This window comes from Vollenhovia emeryi, unplaced genomic scaffold, assembly GCF_000949405.1.
Source record: "Vollenhovia emeryi isolate VEMERY1.0 unplaced genomic scaffold, V.emery_V1.0 DF939122.1, whole genome shotgun sequence".
In the NCBI taxonomy this organism is placed as follows: Eukaryota; Metazoa; Arthropoda; class Insecta; order Hymenoptera; family Formicidae; genus Vollenhovia; species Vollenhovia emeryi.
In genome coordinates this window covers 2,717,268-2,735,233 of record NW_011967244.1, presented here as the reverse complement: position 1 = coordinate 2,735,233, position 17,966 = coordinate 2,717,268, and the positions used below count along the sequence as shown (strand labels likewise).

The window sequence follows — 17,966 nt, the reverse complement described above, 5'->3', positions numbered from 1 at the left end:
CAGCGCCGTAGACAGATAGTACGCCGCTTTTAGAGAAAGACTCATTGACTATTGTGACGTTTGAGTTAGGGTTGACTCGATGACAGCTCGGCTGTCTTATCTTAGCTGCGAGATTTCGGTCGGGGCGGCCGCTTTGTGCATTCGTAGACTTGGAGACAGTATCGTTGTGCGCGTTTCTATTGCATGCACACGCGCGTGAACACACCACCGTCCGCTTAACATATATATGCTATTACAGGCTCTACGAAACTCTCGAAACACCATTTGGCGATTTATTGTATTCGCCCTTTGAACGAGACGTGCCGTGTATGACGTCGCTCTTAAAGCTCTTACCTCTCGATCCGTTCTTCTTCTTGAGCTGCAAAATTCACGGCGACTCGCCGAGAAAGAAAACTCGTCGCGCGACGTGTCCCTAGAAATCGAATTAGAAATAATAAAGTAAAATATTTCGCTAATTTGACAAATGAACTCGTAATAAATTGGAAAGTTGAAAAAGAACATTCCAATAAGCTGATCTAATGTGTACAGGTTCATAGACGATCCATATTTATTTCTATTTCTCCAGTATTGCCTTTATATCCAGGTATAATCAATACATAAATTAACGATAAATATTAATCGTCTGGAAATACCATCGCCGTTTTTATACCGACACGTCCCAATTTGCACGTGGCGCAAAGGGCGGATGCTTAATAATATTATTTTGTCGTGGCGTATACCTTTTATTCGACATCATCTCGTATTTACACTCATGAAAGTTCATAATAATTATATTAATTGTTACGTGATAATTACAATGAATGTGCGGCTGAAATAAGCGTTAAAGCCGCGTGTCAACGATAGTAAGGAGTAACAAGTCGATTAACGATTTCCCTTTATTTCCGTGCCGCGCAGTCCCTGCCTCTCTCGCGCATCTGTCCCTAGTCGGCGTTATTTAAGGAAATTAACTAGTCGGCGTGATATGGATGCTGTTGCGGCGACTCGCCCTCGAACAGAGCCATCTTCAGCCGCTTGTTCTTGGCCCTGCGATTCTTGAACCAGAACTGCACGTTCTTCGGCTCCAGACGCGGAAACTTCTGGCGATAGGGCATCTTGTTCAGCTCCTCCGTGTACGACAGAATGAGCTATGGACCGATCGTAAAAATTGATTTCGGCGAATCTCCCGTAAAGTGGGAGTTGAAAACTCAATTTCTCCAATAGCCACCATCTAATCCAGCAATGGAGTTGTTTAGAAAAGAGTTGTACACAAGAAAGTTTAAACGTCGACTAACTCTACGTTTCTTAATTATTCAGTAAGTTCTACTAATGCGCGTAAAAGCGGAATGCGCTTCTGTGCGCAATCAAGTGCTGCGTTCAGTGCGTAATTGTATCCAGCGTGCAATTATAATCGACAGAAATTTCTCGCGTAACATGTTAATATCACCGTCGAAAGAGAGACAAATTAACGATTAATACGTACCGCGTGGCTTGGATGAGTGCTTCGCTTGAACCAATACTCTAATCTCGGCACTTCCGTCACGGGATCGATGAACGTCCGGTTCCTCTTCCTTCTCTCGTCGGCCAGCATGCTGGTGGGACAACCAGCCGGTCCGCGCGGCGGCAGATAATGCGACATGTACATTATACCATGGCCGAACATTGGACTAGGCACCAAGGAAAATCCCGGCGGGATAGGGCCTGTGTGCCTGGTCTCGTCGTCCTCGGAACCGGAGGACACCCTCGCGTCCTCTTGCTTCACCGAGGACGGAGTCGACGTCGGTGGCTGCTGCTGATCCTCCGGTCTCGTAGTCAAGGACAGAGGACCGACGGGTGGACTGCTCGGTGGACAGGGTGACCCCGATGTCGACTGAAAGCGCAGCGTTCGAGAAGCTTCGTGTCTTTGCAACTTTTCGTAGGGTCCATGCATCAATTATTATGTTCCAAAAGCCACGATTTTTACTTTTTGCTATTCTCCGTTTCAAGAAAAATATCTGTGACGACAAGACGTCGAGGAGAGCAATTTGAAATAATCCCCAGCACCTCTCTCAAATGTTACAATTACATTTTCAGTTCTTCCTCTACAGGACGTACCTGATGCCTAGTGTCCTCCTCTTCGTCCGTGCAGTCCTCGCTGACGATACTGGCGCCCCTCGGGCTGAGTCCGGGCGGACTGCAGCCGTTCATGCTGGCTCTCTTCTGTGCCGCCCTGGCATTCTTGAACCAGTACACAACGTTGTTCGCGTCCAGCGGTTTCCTACCGCGGCGCGACTCCAGGGAGTTCAGTTCCGCGACGTAGTGCTGTATCTGCTCGCGCGACGGATGCTGATTCTCGGCGAACCAACGCTGGAGACGCGGCAACTCGAGCTCCGAGTCGAAACTGGTCCTCATCCTGGTCTTGTGCGAATACTGAAGTAGCGCCGGATGCGGCGGTCCGATCGGTCCGCCGCTGGGAGCGATCGTGCCACCGCTGTCGGGCTGTGGACTTTGCGTGTGATGATGATGATTGGAAGTGGGTGCTATCGGGTTCATACCGAGACCTATCTGTTGCTGCTGCAGCCACGTTTCGAAATTTCTCTTTGTCTCTTCTGACAGGTCATTGCCTCCTCGACAGAGGGACAGCAGGGTCATCTGTAAAAGGAAAAGGCCACGTGATCTTCCCCCAAAGATCTCACTCTTCCGGCTCATATTGAGCTTTACTGTAAAGTTCAGCACCTTCTCGAATCACGACTGGACTCCCTCACAGGCCGCGCAAAAGAACGCACGCTTGATTGACCGATCGGAAATCGCGAGATGTGACCGCCGAATTGGAGCATGGCAACAAACTCGGTTGCGTGGCGGTAAATATCGCGCTGGAAGACTGATTTTGAACACTTTACGTGAAATATTTTCTCATCGAAATACTTTTGTATCTCTTTTTATCACCTTTTTATGAAGAATACTTAAGGATGTTTTTCTTAAAAGACTATCAATTCATGGTTGCATAATCGCAATGTAGTCCTTCGTGTCATCTTGCTCTTTGTCCTCGAGACAAGACGAAAACAAGAGACTCCTACAAAGATGGAAGTAAAACTACTGGGATGGATTTATTACGCCAAGTCAAATTCTACCGACGATCGATCTCTCGTCGGCTGGTTGTTGACGCAGGCAGGCGTTACGAAGCGACATCGTTTAGCGTCACCGTCGTCACGGCATTAAGATGACAGATTATGGAAAATTTCGCGCCTCAGGAAGCGGTACACGCGCCTTATCTGGCCGATGATTTATAAGAACAAATATATCTGCGGGCTGGAAGATCAGGCACTCGACGCCACTTTAATAACGCGGTAATCCGTCGCGTATCCCTGACACCTTGGCAGCGTCAGATATCAAGACAACAATTATCCGGCCGCCAACGGCTTCCCGCTAGTCACCTCCTCGAATTCTCATCCGCCTCAGTTTTACGACACCGCACTTAATCACTCTAGGTAGGCAGGCGAGGCGCGAGTCTTGACAGGCGTTTTCAAGATTTCAGAAATCGTTTGGCAAATAGTGGCACATCGTCGAAAGCGGAGCGACCGGCTTATCTGACGACATCGCGCCGCGGTTCGAGAGCCTGATTTACACGTATTTATTATTTAAGAGTGATTGCGCGCGGCAATCGGCTGATCCATAGAACAGTGGTAAATCAATCGCGATCACGGGACCCTGATCAAACAATCCGCGAGATCGCAACGAGATCGCGAAATTCACGGCGCATACATCAGGAACTGTTGCTACGGCAATTGAGCATAGTTCTTCTGCAAAACATCAGAATTATAAACGTTTGGTGAAACGAACATTGGTCGACCAAATTCGAAACTATTATTAATGCAGATGGTCCGTAGCTTTTTCATCAAACTAAAAATATGACATGACATATAAGATACAGTATATTTATTATTTTGACACGTGTAACTTTATGTGAATTTTATCTTGTTAAGGAAGTGGATGCTGTAATCGTCAAGTCTTAATTAAAGTTAATGTAATCCTTTTAGTCTTTAAATATGTATTTATATAAAAATGTAAATCAAATTTCGCGGGATATACGCAAAAAATTTTGCAAAAATATATAGTAAATAAATCAAATGCCGCTGCCGCGCTATAAATACGGTTAAGCCCTAATCCTGATATATCAGGCGACGTCTGTTAACATCACTGTTCTACATTTCAAACTAAATAGGATTCAAAGCAGATTTCGTTGCTTTTTATTGTCTGAAATCGCGTTGACACTGATGATTTATGTTTGCCGATCCCAATTAATGCGAATTTCACGCCCGAGCCCCTTGAAAAGTATTTATTACCTTTCCGAAACTTTCCATTATCCCGAAAGAAATACGAGCGCAGTGCTTTTCAAAAATCACGTGTGGTTTAGCGTTCCTCGTTTGCACGACTTTGCTTGTTTAAAATTCTAATTGCTCTGCAATTTTGATATATCCGAATGCCACAAATTGTGCACTTCATCTGAGTCACGACTGTACCAGAAATAACTGGTACTAATCTTGTAACAAACATTATTTGCATCAAGATAAAACAATTGCGCAATGTAGAAAGTAACAGAACTTTTCAATTTAACTTTAACACGGACACAATTTTTATCTGAAGTTTCAATTCTGATTTTATTTCGAATTCAATATTAAAGATTAATAGAGGAACATACCCTGACATAGGCAACGATATTCTGTCAATTCTCCCATTTGAAAAAAAAATATCCCTTGCCTTTGCAAGAAATTTGTCGCCAGCGGGAAAATTTTTGGAACCTTGGACTTTCTTCACGGCGGTAAAATATATAATTTATAATCTCTTGTAAAACGTACGATTGCCAGGAAGTACCGTACGTAAGGAGAAGAGGGAAAATCGCTCGGCGGCACGTCTTCGTGCATCATCGTCAGATTAAGCCAAATCTATGCGAGAGACGTCGGTTCTCCATCACAGCGGTTCGCCATTAGCCGTCGGGCTACGAAACTCAAGCAGGAAACGTTTGCCAGGGAAAATTGGTAATCATAGACCACCGTGAGCGGCATTAAAGTTCGGGGATGGGCGGGTAGCGGGATCTTCAAAGAGAGTGCACTTAGATAATGCCGGCTCGGAGGAGGCGGCGGGGCACCTCTCCGTCTCCCCCTCCCCCCAATACCGATATCGAGGGGGCTTTTGATGAAGGCTGCGAATTTGGTTGAGTAAAGGGTAATCCTATCACACGCTACGAGATCTTCCGTAGTCGGAAGGGCACGTCTGCGCGCGCGGGCCAGCCCGAAAAATCGCGCGTCTATTTCAATCTTCGGGGAACTGTGTCGAGAGAGGATCGCGTAATCGGGATAAACTTCCCGAGAAGTCATCGCGGGAAAAATTCCACGTTAGTTGGAATAGTCGGGATTACTCGGTTTCGCCCACGGAGCCAAAGATTGAGTGAGAGCCGCGCTGGTTCGCGCAGCGTTAATAAACTTTTGTCGAATCAGCTTTGCGAAACCGTCGAATCGTCAGCGAAACGTTGACGTGTTGCGATAAAATTCTCTCATTATAGTTAAATCGCAACCATCGTCTGTTTTTCCGTTATCTTAAGATCGAGAGATTCGGGGAAAATACGCGTTTCTGCTGGTTTTCGGAAAGAGACAAATATAAGTCTGTAACAACCAATAAGAATTAGCGTGACGAAATAGAAGCGGCTCTTCTCGCCGGTTTTTTTATTGACGTAGTTTGTAAAATGTTCCAGAATAAGACGAGTATCCAGATTGAGGGGGAAGCTTCATTATTCGAACGGGAACGAGAGCTACCAAAAGCGCGGCGACTTCTCGACTGGTGACTTCTCGAAACCAAGAAAGCATTTATTCAAGGTGAGGATCAGCGAGCCGCGAGCAAGAATCTACCGAAGATTACCACTTGCCGTTCTTACGGGAGGTACCGAGTACAAGGGTACCGAGCCGGAGGACTTCTTAATGAGATTAAGTGCCCCGACGACAAACACTCTCTGGCTAGATTTACATTTTATACATTTTTAAGCGGTCGTCTTACTACAAATATTCCCTGCTCCGATCTCGCCTCCGAATGGCCCCTAAATTCTCTCGGTGCGCCGTTGTTCAACCTCGTTCTTCAAATAAACGCACCAGCTTTTTACTGGCGCCGAGATATGAGAGAAAATAGAGAAGATGCGATACGCCGCGCGTTCATTTAAGAACTCGAGGAAGTTTCATTTTTAAAATAGTATTCTGCGACTTTCAGATGCCAAGGATACGAGCACTGACGATCTAATATTCAAAATAATTTACATTGGTAAAAAGATATACGGTTTCGTTTGCATCTCGCCACTGGCATTCATTGCAAACGCTTTTTTTTTATAAGTGCTTAATAAATTAAATGTGATGCAACCACATGCGTTTCTTTTTCAATATCTAACAGTTCCTAAGACCCATGAAGATATAAATTTCAACATTAAAAGCATCCTACCTCGTCCAAGGGGCACCCGGCGGAGACGAGAAGCGTATGGCTGTGCAACAGGAGCAACCTCAGCAATTTGTTTCTAACCTCAGCTGCTGGACTGGGAGGTGGCGGCCTGGATCTGTACACCTGAATCTTCAAGGTCGCCACTGACGTTAATTCGGCCAGGATGTCTCCTACTGTTAGCAGCGGTCCATCGGCGACTTTCTCCATCGGCAGAGGTTTCCAGTTACGTATGACGATGCTCCCCCTGGCACTTGGTATCAGATCACTGGAGTATCCCAGACGAACAAGCGCCTCGCCCACCAAATCCTGTCGGCGAAAAAGCAAAATTATTATTAATTTTTTTTGTTCATGTCCAAATCTTACAACAATTCTAGTCAAAATAATTATTTTCTTTATCAAAACTTCCTGGTTTGCGCGAAGGACAGTACAGCTTACGGAAAAGACTTTAATTTCCTTCTAAATTCAATTTCACTTATTATTTTATTTAAATAATAAATTTCTTATTTGTATCGTGAAAATTTCATTTCTAAAAGTAGCAAATCGTAATCTAAATCAATTTCAATTTTTTTTAACCGCAACCATTTATGTTGTATCAATGGATGTATATGATAAAAGAAAGTAATTCTTACCTGAAAGGGCATAGCTACCGGGATAATAACGTAAGAGTCCGTCTCCACTTGGGGACTCCGCCATTTTTCACGGCTGTTGCTCACATGGCTTTCCACGATATTGTGAATCGTCTCCACCACACAATGCACCGGCAGATTTTTCGCTGCGACAGACAAAAGAGTTTGCATGAAGTAACGTGCTCGACAATCCGCTCTCATTACGGATAACAATGGAGCAACAAATTTACTATGGGTAACAAATTAGCTAACAATTACATCATTTTACGAATGTGACTTCATTGCATGTAATGTAAATCTTCAATTGAAAATTCCACGGCTGTCTTAAAAATTTTGACTGAATGCAAGACATGTAATTTTTCATACAATTACGTTGGTCTTTCAGTTCAGAAACCCTGTAATGTATTGTAACATTATTGCCTTATTTTTTGTCAATATTTCAACTATTTCTTTTCCGATTTCCCACGCCTCTCACTATGATTATTTAAGTATTAAGAGTGTTACGATTTTTCGAAAAATAAAGACTTGTTGTAGCAAGTCCAATTAATTTAACTCGAGAACCAAAGATGTCTTCGTGAAGGCTCCGCGAGTTCATGAACACCCCAAATCGTCTCGTAGCTTCGGCTGAAGCACTAGTTTCTGTACATCCGGCTGACAATAGGTATAGTCTTCGGCGTTTCGGCATCCAAATTCGAGGGGCACAGGATGATTCGCGGAGCGCGCATTGAAGATCGCCGAGAGAAGTCGGAGAGAGAGAGAGACAGAGAAAGAGAGGGTTATGCGAGACGCGAGAGGGAGAGAGAGAAGTTTAACTCCGGCGCTAAGCATATGCAGATCCACTCGTCTATCCCGAGACAATGGGACCTGCGCGATGGCACAATAGCTGCGATCCTTGTGTAACCCTGACTTAAGTCCGGGAGTCTATCCCACTTCAGGTCATAATCCCAGACTTCTGCGAAACCGAGGAAATGGAGTGCGAGAAGGAAGAGAGAGGGATGGTGAAAGAAAGACTTTAGGGAAGGGGGTGGAAGAGGGAAAGTTCCACCCACACAATTCCCGGTTGTACGGTACCTACACTTAGCCATTAAAGAGCACCACCAAATTTTCGATGAGATTATTGAACGTTCTGTTTACCGACCCGCTCGTACGTTTCGCGTTGTCCGGGATGCGCGACTACATTTTTGTCAGGAAACCAGCGCGGAAGAAATCAACTTGAAATTTAGGCAAGGGACTACGGTAGACTAACATCCCTACAGTAAGGTGATGTATAAAAAAATTTTTTCATACAATAGATTTACACTCGCGACAGTAGGTCGATATCAAAATTGCACCCCTCGCGAACATGATAAGCTAATCAAAATGCATATTGGATTGTACCCGGATTGATAGATAGGTCGAATGCGTCTCTTGAAGCAAGGCGTTAAGTCCCCGTCAAAGATGACCAACAAAGGATTTACTGCCCGGCGGCACGATATTAGGTATTAATGGCCGAAACTTCCATCTAATACGCCGGGCATCATAGAGCCCGCTCCCTACGTTGCATAAGACAGGTCGTATCTGGCGGGTCCGAAGGCTGACCAGTGTCCACCTTAATCTAGGTACGTATAGTTTTCATTAAGGCGCCCCGTCCTTGCGTCGTCTTTGTACCGGGATCAGCTGGTTTAAGGTGGGCTTTTACGCCGCAGGACTTAATCGCGGGGACGTATTACGCGCTCTGTTTATTACCGACGCGTCGTCGCGACGCGAGACGTCTGCGATACACTCGCTGCCGAGTCACGAAAGCGCCCGTTTATGAGATTTATTGTACAATTAAAAATCTAAAATAAAACTGAGTCCCCGGTTCTATTTATGGATACATTGAAAGCATTTTCTGCCATACGGTGTATTAATAACAATAAAATTAGGTTCAAAGTACATTTTTCAATTGTTTAATTCACTTTTATTTACGTTAATCAACAAAACGTTAAAAGTCCATCGTGAGGAGCGCGAAAGAAGAAATGGAAACGATAGGAACTACTCATCCGCGAAATCTTTAATCTCTGCAACCGCAAAGACATTTCTCATTTCTGGTGCAGAACCTATCGGGCTTCCGGTTATCTTCCCGCACGACGGAAGCGTCATGCCGTTTCGTCTTTGACAGCTCTCGTCGAAAGATAAGATTCATCCAAAGAGCAACCCTTGAAGAAGCGAAACCAGTTTCTCTCGATGGCTCTTTTTCATCATGACGGCTTCGTCTTGCATTTCGCGTTAGTGATTTCTCGTATTGTTGTTTTGCCGCAATCTATTTATCGCTAACTTGACTTATGTCATCCTCTTGTGGAACAATATTTATTTGCAATTGAAAGTCAAGAAGTATCGGAAACGCCGAAAATAAACATGTACAATTGTTAACTTCATTAATCGTACAAGTAAGAGAAATTAAAAATATATGCAATTATCAAATTCGTAGATAGAACAATTATTAAAATAAATCAGCAGCAAAGCTGTTAAAGAACATGTTTCACACATGTTACACTAAAATAAAAATAATTAACAATTACAGAATGACGCCTCCCTCTCGTCCTTCTCCGTACGGAATTGTGTCCGCTTTTGTGGCCGAACGCATCGGACTCGCGGCACGATTATGGAAGATTCAACTTTGCAAATTAACAGAACGCTCAGTTCTGCGCCGAGGCGCTGGCGGCAGATACAAGATAAAAAGTTGGAACATATTTTTCGGCACCCTGCTATCGCCCACTCCGCACAGACGCGATAATGGCCGCGTTCGGCACGGAAAGCGCGATTTGAAGGGGGTGCGGCCAAAGAATCACCGAATATTTCTTTCGTCTCATCGCGACCCTCGTTTTCTGCGCGCGAGATGATTACCAGCGCGCTCCGAGATTACCGAGGATCTTTCTAAATCACTGACGGGAAAAGCACACGCCATTTAGATTCATCGACAGTGACGTTTCCGTTGATATATCGGCTTGCTCGGATGCGATTAAGCAGAACGCTGAAGAGGAGGGAGAATAAAGTGAATTTAATTTCTCGCTGGCTTAAAATGGGGCTGAGAATTGAGATTTTTTTTTATTTAGGTATTTAAACACTTGAATTAAATATTCAATTTAGGAGAAAGAAGAGTCATAATCCACTCAAATGGTTGACCGTCCTTAACTTTCGTGAGTTGTACAATAAGTTAATTAAATAAATTAGTATGGCTCGTATGTGTTAAACACAAATTTCAAAGAATTTAAAGGACTCAGAGCCGTGACAGGGTGGTAGTGTCTAAATATTCTATTCTAAATTTATTGCGAAAAAATATCACCTCGGCCAGGGTTAATTAAACGTATAAGTTCACACAACATTATATGTGGCTAAAGGCAGTACAAACGTTGTTTTGAGAATTTTGAAGTTATTATTCATGCGTGAATGCATCAGCCACCCAAGCACGAGTTGTACTCGTGCTTATCAGGAAAAATGATACAAGTTTTTAAAGGATATAAGAAAGTTATCGCTCGTTTGACATCTTTATCTAAAGTACCACGACCGAAGAGCGCAAACTCAGTGCATCCAGGGACCGTTAGTCTTAAGGCTTCTTCTTCGTCTTGATGACTCGGTAATCCAAGACGACTCGGCTTAATCTCTCGAAATCGAATCAGGCTACGAAGCCTGGTTCAACTCGTCCGAATAACGCTATTCTTCTCCGCTGACCCGCGCCCGTTCGCTCGGGCCGATCCCGAAAAACCCAATTTGCAGTTTGCATGTTCCAGAGAAACGAATCGCGCCATCGGGATATCTGCGCCCAGCTGCGGCGTGCGGCGGAATTCGCGATCCCTGGAAGTCGGCTGCTTCCGTCCTCGGAACTTAGCCTAAGCGCGTGCACCAGAAGGAAAGTGTGGGTGGTTTCGGTATCTGGGGCTGATCCGGCGGATGTCGGTCTTTACAGATAAGCGACCGGCTCTTTCGAAGTCTTTATCTGCGACACCCGTCCTCTTTCTCTCTTCCCCTCTCTTTCCTTCCCCGTGTCTCCCCTCTTGCCCTCCCGCGTCGTTTTGATTTTTCTCTCGCTAACAAGCCGTTTAGTCCATCCCGGTTTAGTCACCCGAGTCCTCCGTTAATGTCCTCGAATTAATGCTCGCTGAGACTTTACCAACGCATCCGTTCTATTCAACGCATTACGTTCACCTGATCGAGGAACTCGATTGATCTCGCTCGTCGTTTATGATCAGACGAATACTGGATAGCTTCCAGCTTTCTCGAGCGCTGAACGTTGCTTCGCGCATGCAAAGCACGCCATTGTCCGTAAGCTCGCGTGCAATTTAAGCTCTTTCAGTGCCGCTAAGCTCACGTCCGTCGAAAACAACGGATAAGACATAATGAGATAACCTTCTAGCTTATAAGATCACCGACCACGCGACGAAACCTTCTAAATCTAAGTGTTAGTCGATTCATAGCCACTAGATCACGCATAGCCAACGAAGTATCTTAATAGCATCTGAAGTTACTCTCGCATCGCATTTACGTCAGCTAACGTGACTATTCCCCCGTTTCCAGTGACGATTCACTGATTGATTTTTAGAGAGTGCCATTCCTTGAATTCACGTGCAATAAAACATGTGATTTTACATCCTTAGAATTGATTAAAAAACATACGATACTGTTGCTCTTTTATAAACTCGTCGAAATTGCAATTTCTTCTAGAAATTATCGAGATCTTCGGCAAACACTATCTCAATAAACTACGAATAGACAATACTCGATTTTTTGAACTGTCGCAAAAGCATGCAATGGCTGGAACAATAGTGTCTGGACTGACTACGAGAGATGGTGAGAAGACTACGCCTGGGGGGGAAAAAAAACGGACATCCTCATTCATCGAGAATGCACTCGGTCGATCCCTTCGCCGACGAACACGATCGCCGTTATCGCCGGTTCGTTCGGCGAACGTACCGTTCGCTCGCTGGAGGCAAGGGTGAAAACTTGCCCTAAGATGCTTAGAGGGTAAGCTCTTATACAACGTGGAGAATAAGAGAAGGGTGTAGTTCTCCGATACTTCACCAACGCGTTCTCCGTCTGCGCTCCTCACGCACACGCGCGACCGCCGCGACTCGCGCGCACACGCGTGATCGGCCCGTTTTATGCGCGCGCGGGCACACGCACCGCCATGTGCCCCGCGTGTGCGGAAGATTAAAATTACTTCGGTAAACTGCCTCGCGGGACGAAAGGGGTGGCGCGAGGCGCGGTTCTCCCTTCCCCCCCCCCCCCCTCGAAGAGGGTGAACGTCTCGTAAATTTCTCGGCTAAGGAGCTTAATTTGGATTTTCGGTAACGAGTTATTGTGAACGCCAACTCATTGGGGGATGATTTAGGTGGCACCAAGGACAGGTTCCGGTCGTCTATTACCACCGCGCGATAGACGGATTATTCCTCGGATTCTGAAGAGTAATATCTAGAAACTTCTTATCACCGCCGGGACGCGTAACCGCCTGTCACTCTGAAAAGTTTCCCGGGCGGAAGTCGCGGCGGCAGGGGGTGGGGGAGGAGGGGAGGGGGCGCAAACGCCGCCGCGCCGGAGAGCGCCCAATCTTCCAAATATTAACGCCAGAATCGGGAGAGACCTATCTTTGTATTAGCATATTTATTGCAACCAAACTTAAGAACTCATATCGCGTTCTAGCTTATGGGGACGACGGGGGGGGGGGGGGCAAGGGATAATATCTCAATTTATACAGTTATACATATATACTGGGTCTGGTAAAGACCTGGAGACCTAAATCCAATTTTACAATATTTGAAGTAGAATTTGTCTATGTACGATTAAATCGAACGCAATCTTAATATCAGCTAATAAAAACTAAGCTTGTTTCATTCAACTGTAAACGTTCGTTACAAATAGCTTCCTCCTGTAAATTTGAATACTTCACCAAAGAACTTGTCTATCATATGGCAATTCTAAGCTTGAAGCAAGGAACTTAATCTTTCGAATAGCGAATTGAAGAAATAATTTAAATGCCTGGACCTGCATTCTTATCAGCATTTTTCTCATGTATACAAATCACTGATAGCGAATTCGGTAGCTTGCGCTAGTGTGCACCGAGTGCACACTAAGGGTGGTTTATAGTCGATCTTCTTATATTTAACTTTGTCTTAAATACATGTTCAAAGAGCATTTAGCCAAAAAATGACCCGTATGGATGCTACACGGATTATTTTACTGATTAAGAAATATTTCAAGAGATATTTAAGACCATCCTTAAGTATAAGAATTGGCTGTGAACAAGCCTCAGTGTGCACTCGGTGCGCAATAGTCCAAGCAACCGAATTCGCTATGAGTTTCAGGCTACATGTACTACCACAGACTTCTATAGAAGCTGTGTCGACTACAACCTGAAACTAATCGATGCATAGATGGGAATAAAGATGATGAAAATGCGAATCCTGGCAAAACTGAGGTCCAGGCATTAACGAATAAGACTTACTCTCTAAAAGTCAGTCCGTGCATTATCACTGGAAACAGTTAGAAGTGTGGCAGTGACTAATTCAGAGCTATTCTTGTAACTGTGAATCGGTGAATATCGACTGTTTTCAGTGATAATCCACCGATTGGCTTTTAGAGAGTGCAATGGATAAAGTAAGACGGATGGAAGAATAGACTAGAAGTACCAGCTCAAACGCTCCAGATTAGAGCGATCCCGGCGCATGTGCTTTGCGCTGGTGCTGCCGCAATGTCGTGGGTGCAATAATGACGAGCGCAAATGAAATAAGAACGAAACGGCGCGCAATGACTCGGTCTGACAAGCTGATTTAGGAACAGGATGGAGTCCTGCGCGAAATCCTCAGAAGGAAGAGAGCTGATCCTTCCGGCGACCGGAGGAGTCCTGCAGAATGACGTAGTAATCCCGGGGGAGAGCCTCGGCCTTAGCCTTAGCTTAAGCCATGAGGGTTTGCATATACGTGGAATGGGGCCGACACTAAGACATCGGGCACATCCACGGCGGCGTGCACGCGTCCTTAAAACACGGATATGCGCGCAACGAGGCACCGGCGCCTAATCCACGAGGGTCTCAAGCAAAACCCGAATTCCCATTGGCCGAGGAATACTAACGGATTTGGCTATTCCAGTCGCTCTGACCGATCTGAAATATTTAGCTGGATCGACTTGGTCGGGGACAGGTCGAGAAGTGAGATCAAACGAGCTCGCGAGTGTACGCGGCGGCGTCATGGGATTACGGGGTGCAAGACGTGCGCCGCGGGGCGACTCGCTCCGTGTGACTTGCATTTTTCGCGGCGATCTGATGTAACGTACGCCACACGTCTCGCTATGGTGAAATCGCCGACGTTAAACGGCTCCCTGACGATTGTGTTTATCAGCGGCAATTAATTGGAATTTTAATTAATTCAAAGACTTTTTACGTAACTAGCAAGAACAAACGACAAGCATGGCAAAATGCGCCACGCGCGCTATTTCCCCTCCGAGCCGCGGCGGCATTTCGGAGCGCAGGAGTTAATTGAAACACGACTGCCGGATGGTTCTTTTAAACAATGACGACGTTTTAGCGACATTGTGCTAAGACACGTAATCTCGGACGGTTTCTTCGGGGAGTGACTAAGGATCGAAGTGAGGAAGCGAGAGTAGGAGGAGCGGGGAAAACGGCAGCCACTAGAGCAGAGGATTCGTGATAGAAGGGTGAAACCTGGGGAAGGGTAAAAGGGGAGGGTTAAAGGGCTCCTTAGCGGAGATCTTAGGCAAATCCAGCGTGAAATCGCATCAGAACATCCCCTTGCCAAAACCACCACTTACTCCTACCATCTTCGCCCGGTATCTGCGGTGTATCCGCCTAAGGAAATTCTTACTCCTATTTCTTCGACCCTGGTCACGAAGGTCGCGGCTGAAATTCAACGGCGTTCTCCCGCAATCCTGGCAACCCTTTTGTTCCCGAATTCCTCGCGATAGTAACAAAAGTCGCCGTTTAAACGTTAATCGAGTCCCGATGATGAACCATAGCGTTTAGCAATAGATACGCGCAATAAAATACAGCTGCCTTGCTTTTTTTTTTTGGAGAAATTGATTCTTTCGGAGTCTACGATTCGTCATGACGAATTTAAAGGTGGCTTATCTCGATCTTCGTTCTCCCGAAGGCAGTCAGCTTCTGACGATCTGACAGTTACAAGCGGACAATTACTCAAAGCGCGCTCTCTTCCTCCCGCCTTTTCTTCTCTCGTCGCATCTCGTCTCTCCGCTCCGACGCAAATCTCTCTCTCTCCCTCTTTCTCTCTTGCCGCGATCGCGGAGCATATCCCGGGCCCCGCTCTCTTAATCAAAACACGGAGAGAGAAAAGACATTAAAAGCCGTCGAGACTCGCGTATCTCGCCTCGAAATAGAGTTCTAGCCGACCAGGGAAGATAAGACTCCCCCTCGGCGCTGCTCTCTTTTCCGGCGCTCTTATAGGATCGCTCTATATGCGCGCTCTATTATTACAATACATTCAGACGCGCCTGCGAGAGTCGCGTGCGATTTCCACGCCCGGTGAGGAGATTATGTCAGACCCCGGCGAAACGGAAAAATGTTTCGGCCCGCGTGATAAACCGTGACAGATCGGAACAGGGGTCGCGGGCGGCCAAGTATAGCGTCTTTTCACGCAATTTCCGTGCGAGCGAGTCCGCATGGCACAACCCAGCAACGCGAACGTTGACGAATAACGTTGAATATGTCGCAATCTCAAGGAGTTTTCTGTGTCATCGATCACCGTAAACTTGCTGGCCTAAATATAGAAAGTGTACGTGCAAATATACGTGTACTTGTCGGCGAGCGTCGAGGCACAATTTCATTACCTTTACCTCAATTTACCTCGATTAATCTTGCTTTAAAATATTTTAGACTATCGCGTTCCGTAATGCGGCGAGTGTGGCGCAGAGAAATGCGCGCTGCTCAGTAAATAAATGAACGAAAAGACCCGAGTTTGAAACCAGCCACGGAGACACCGCTGGTTTTTTCGGACGCCACTTCTCGGAGGGAAGCGGTAACCACCGAGAGTACCTTGCACACATACCCCTTTAGGGGTACAGTCCTTCAGGATGGAGGTTAGCAGCTACCGAAGATGAAGTAAAACCAAAATGCTCAAGGTATCAGAACAAACTGGATAAAACAGCCTTTAAGCCCAATATACGAGGGAGAAGAAGACATTACGTAATGAAGTTTAATAACAAGTATTGCCCACAGTAAGAAGGTCGTTTCGATCTCGTCTAACAATCCGAAGAGCCGCAGATCCCCCTGGCCGCGTGTCCATTCTCGCCCCCCGACGACCCGAAATCGGCTCGATGCAACGGATCGCTCGTACCGGGTACCGAGACGCGATCGTTAAGCCCGGCCGCTCACACGCACGATGCCGACTTGCGCTTTCTTATACGCGTGACGGGGAACTCGAACTAGATCTCGGTTCGAATACATCCAGGTGAATACATAATGTGTAATCCTCGGGGTATGCGGACTCGGCGTCTTAGGCTAATCTTGTTAGGCCTTGTAAGCCTCCGGCTGACCCTATAGAGCAGACTTTTAATCCCTTAACACGCTACGCATACGGAGATTTTGCATAAGAAAGAAATAGGATTGTCCTGCCCTCGTCGAAGGCGACGAGGCGCGTCGTCTTCCGCTCTGTCTCTGCGTCTCGCGCGAAGGGGCTGCTTTCCATTCGCGTTTCTGTCAGTCGCAGTTCAACGGTTCGTGCTTCCGTAAATTTCTAATTAGCTTTCCGCAGCTCTGTAGAATTATCGGTCTTCTCGATGACGCCATTCGCGTCTTTGTTCCTCGGTATATTAACAACTCTAATCGATACTGGAAATTGAACATTGTAAGCATGAAGAAGTGGCCGAGTTATATTGATTCCCCGGAGATACATCCTTGTGTTTCTCTGCAGTCGTTTCCACGATCGCCATTCTGTTGCCGAGCATTTTATAAGGCGTAATAAAATTAGAAAAATGTCGTTGACGGAATCACTAACTAAAGAGAAAAGTCCCCTATTATAAGACAAAGTTACTAACATGAGATAGTGGGGTTTTCGTTCAATTAACAAGCATCGTCTATTGGTTCCACCATGAATTTATTGCTCCTGAAGTGAAATCTCTTTAGGGTAAAATTGACAGACTCTTAAACCAAGGAGCTCTCCTTAACTAGTCTTCAGGACAAAAGTGTGACAATCGGGAAACAAGCTAGATTGTTATTTAGAGAACAGCTAGATGACTCGTTAAGCGTATTTATTCCAATATTTGCCCATGTAGAAATAAATTTGCCGCAAAAATAAATCTAAAAATTTATGAATTACTCCAAATGCTTTGAGCTCCCAATGTTCAATAGGTTTCTGCACATCGTGCACTACGTATCGTACATGTACACGACCGTCTCACATCCAACACACGGAAAGAGTACAATTTTTGAGTGTATTTCTGCTGGAAAATATTTTCAAAGAAATAGAGACGATAAATTCATGTATACGCCAGTTCCATTTCGGATAAGATAATTTGCGAAATGGATTGTTGCAGCCGATGTACACGGCAAGCAACATTCCCGGTTTAGTGGAAAATTCATTGTTGGATCGCGTAATCGTCGCGAAAAATGATTTGTGATTGGATTTGGACGTTGAAAGTCCGCTATCTCGCAGAAGCCTGTTTGATAATAGGGAACTTTCCTCTACGCGAATTGTTTAGCGCAGTGTCGTTTCGTTACAAACCGAGATATCCAGACAATAAGCGCCCTGAAAGAATGCTAATGCCTTTCGCTGATCTGCATCGGCCTACGTATGCGCGCAGCGACGCGCTCCGCGAACGGGCGCGAAAACCCGCATGATGTTTCAGCAAGTGATTAATGCGCGTCCCGCTACTCCCTTTCTCATTCTCTTCTTCTCTCTCTCTCTCTCTATATATCGTGATACGCGG

General features: G+C 45.6%; 1 protein-coding gene across 1 annotated transcript in view; it reads right to left on the bottom strand.

The window, feature by feature from the left end:
• Nucleotides 1-518: 518 nt before the first annotated feature.
• Nucleotides 519-17,966, bottom strand: part of LOC105569969 — a 48,181-nt gene continuing 30,733 nt past the window's right edge. The window contains exons 3-7 of the mRNA XM_012026854.1: nt 7,062-7,204; nt 6,436-6,738; nt 2,071-2,607; nt 1,460-1,846; nt 519-1,124 (exon numbers count right to left, since the gene is read on the bottom strand). Of these exons, the coding sequence (XP_011882244.1) occupies nt 948-1,124; nt 1,460-1,846; nt 2,071-2,607; nt 6,436-6,738; nt 7,062-7,204 (1,547 nt within the window). The 3' untranslated portion in view covers nt 519-947. The remainder of the gene's footprint in view (nt 1,125-1,459; nt 1,847-2,070; nt 2,608-6,435; nt 6,739-7,061; nt 7,205-17,966) is intronic.